Source organism: Coregonus lavaretus, assembly GCF_964263955.1.
Source record: "Coregonus lavaretus genome assembly, contig: HAP1_SCAFFOLD_5607, whole genome shotgun sequence".
Lineage (NCBI taxonomy): Eukaryota > Metazoa > Chordata > Actinopteri > Salmoniformes > Salmonidae > Coregonus > Coregonus lavaretus.
In genome coordinates, this window is record NW_028159493.1 from 2,844 (window position 1) to 5,000 (window position 2,157).

General features: G+C 44.0%; 1 protein-coding gene across 1 annotated transcript in view; it reads right to left on the minus strand.

The window, feature by feature from the left end:
* Nucleotides 1-318: 318 nt before the first annotated feature.
* Nucleotides 319-2,157, minus strand: part of LOC311122796 (A disintegrin and metalloproteinase with thrombospondin motifs 17-like) — a gene marked incomplete at both ends in the record, with an annotated part of 31,848 nt that continues 30,009 nt past the window's right edge. The window contains one exon of the mRNA XM_084197112.1: nt 319-439. Within this exon, the coding sequence (XP_084053238.1) occupies nt 319-439 (121 nt within the window). The remainder of the gene's footprint in view (nt 440-2,157) is intronic.

Below are 2,157 nucleotides of genomic sequence, written 5' to 3' on the forward strand. Positions count from 1 at the left end.
TCCCTTTCTTTCCTCTTCATATTTGCCTGTCAATTCTGACCTCTCTTTTAGTGGAGAAGGACTAATAACCTTCACCCATCCCTTTTCCATTGCTGCTTTCTGTTCCCATCAGGGTACTGTTCATTAGGCACCAACCGGAAGAAAACAGACAGAAAGGGAAGGACTAGGGAGGAAACACACATTTTCATTTTCTGTTGCAAAATGTTTTAACACGTTTTCCACTGCGTGCCATTATGAACAAGACCCAGTTTGTGGCATCGACTTATATTCCCAACTGAAAAAGACATCTTTATAACTTCCCCCCAACCCAGTACTCACCCATGCCCTTGGTGTGGTTGAAGTCTCCCTTGACTATCTTACAGGAGTGTCCGTCTCCGTTACACACCCCACAGCGGTCCTCCCTGGCTGACGAGCCGATGATGCCATCACAGCCGATTTTCTGCAGACAGTAAGTAGACAACTTAACAAAAGAAAGTAGACAGGAAGTCAACATCAAGGAATATACAGGCTACGTCCCAATGATCTCTCCTTCCTGGTTCAAGAAAGATGGTGAAAACTCTATGCTTTTAGACGTGTGGGAAGTAGTGAACAAGAGTACACGTCAGGAGAAGGTAGGAGATAGTATTGGGACGCAGCCACACTCTAATGAAGTGCGTCTCTGAACAAACCCTGACCGGACTATGGGTCTGTATTCTGACTCCAAAACAATGGTAATACAATAGGAAAAGGCTGTTCTGATCCTCTCTAACTCACTCCCCTCATTGACTTCTCATCATGGATTTGAAACTATTAGATAGATGTACAAGACATACCAATAGCTCCATCTGGTATTTTTAGTAGAGTAGAGGGGAATTGCCACCTATTCAATCCTCTCAGATCTTCAAGGGCGAGTCAATAAGGACAGAGGAAGAGGAGGGACTTGGAGAATCAGGGCCTTTATTCATAGTAGGAATGCTGATCTAGGATCAGTTTCCCCCTGTCTGTATAATCTTATTCATTAGGATCTAAAAGGAAGAAACTTTATGAATACGACCCCAGAACACTCCAAATGTCTGTGGAAACAAGTTGGTCCATTGTAAAAAACGGAAAGGGAAGCTATAATGTGTGATATTAGTCTAGATTCACCATCACATTACCTATTGTCTGTTTAGGGATTGTTTAATCCTTCCCAGCAATTACCACAGAGTTAAATCAGCCGTGCTCTCACAAACAACTCCAACTACCCAAAGCCATTTACACAATCCCAAGTATGTGCAGCAAACACAGTAAAATACTAACAAGAATATTCACACACACACACACACACACACACACACACACACACAGTCAGTCATTGTGTGTGGAGTGTGTGTGTGAGGAGTGTGTGTGTGTGTGTGTTGTTTCCTGGAATGCCTGAGTCAGTAATACTCTGTAGAGTAATTTTTGCTGAAACAGACTACGAACATATGGACCCACACACACACACACATGCGCACGCACAGAATCTGGACCAAGATTTAATTTTGCTGATACAGTGAGGCAGCAGCAGCATCATGTGGGTCTCCTTAGCTCAATTCTTACCAAGCAGCCTTTAGGCTTCTCTTCTGATCAGACTGAATGCGTTTTCACAACATTTCTGATTCTCTCTCTCTCTCCCTCTCTCTTCCCCACCCCTCTCTCTCTGTCCCCTCTCTGTGACGCTGTTTTCACAGCATTCCTGAATTTCATACAGCGTAGCTTAGCATAACATCGACACTTCCCCTCTCTCTCCCCCCTCATCTTTCTCTCTCTCTCTCCTCTTTCTCAGTTTCTTTCTCTATCTCCTCTTTCTCCGTTTCCCTCTCTCTCTCCTCTTTCTCAGTTTCCCTCTCTCTCTCCTCTTTCTCAGTTTCTTTCTCTATCTCTTCTTTCTCTGTTTCGCTCTCTCTCTCTTTCTCCGTTTCACTCTATCTCTCTTCTTTCTCTTTCTCTCTCTCTCTCTTTCTCTGTTTCCCTCTATCTCTCCTCTTTCTCCGTTTCCCTCTATCTCTCCTCTTTCTCCGTTTCCTTCTATCTCTCCTCTTTCTGTTTCCCTCTCTCTCTCATCTTTCTCTGTTTCCCTCTCTCTCCTCTTTCTCCGTTTCCCTCTCTCTCCTATTTCTCTGTTTCTCTCTCTCTCTCTCTCTCTCTCAGTTTCCC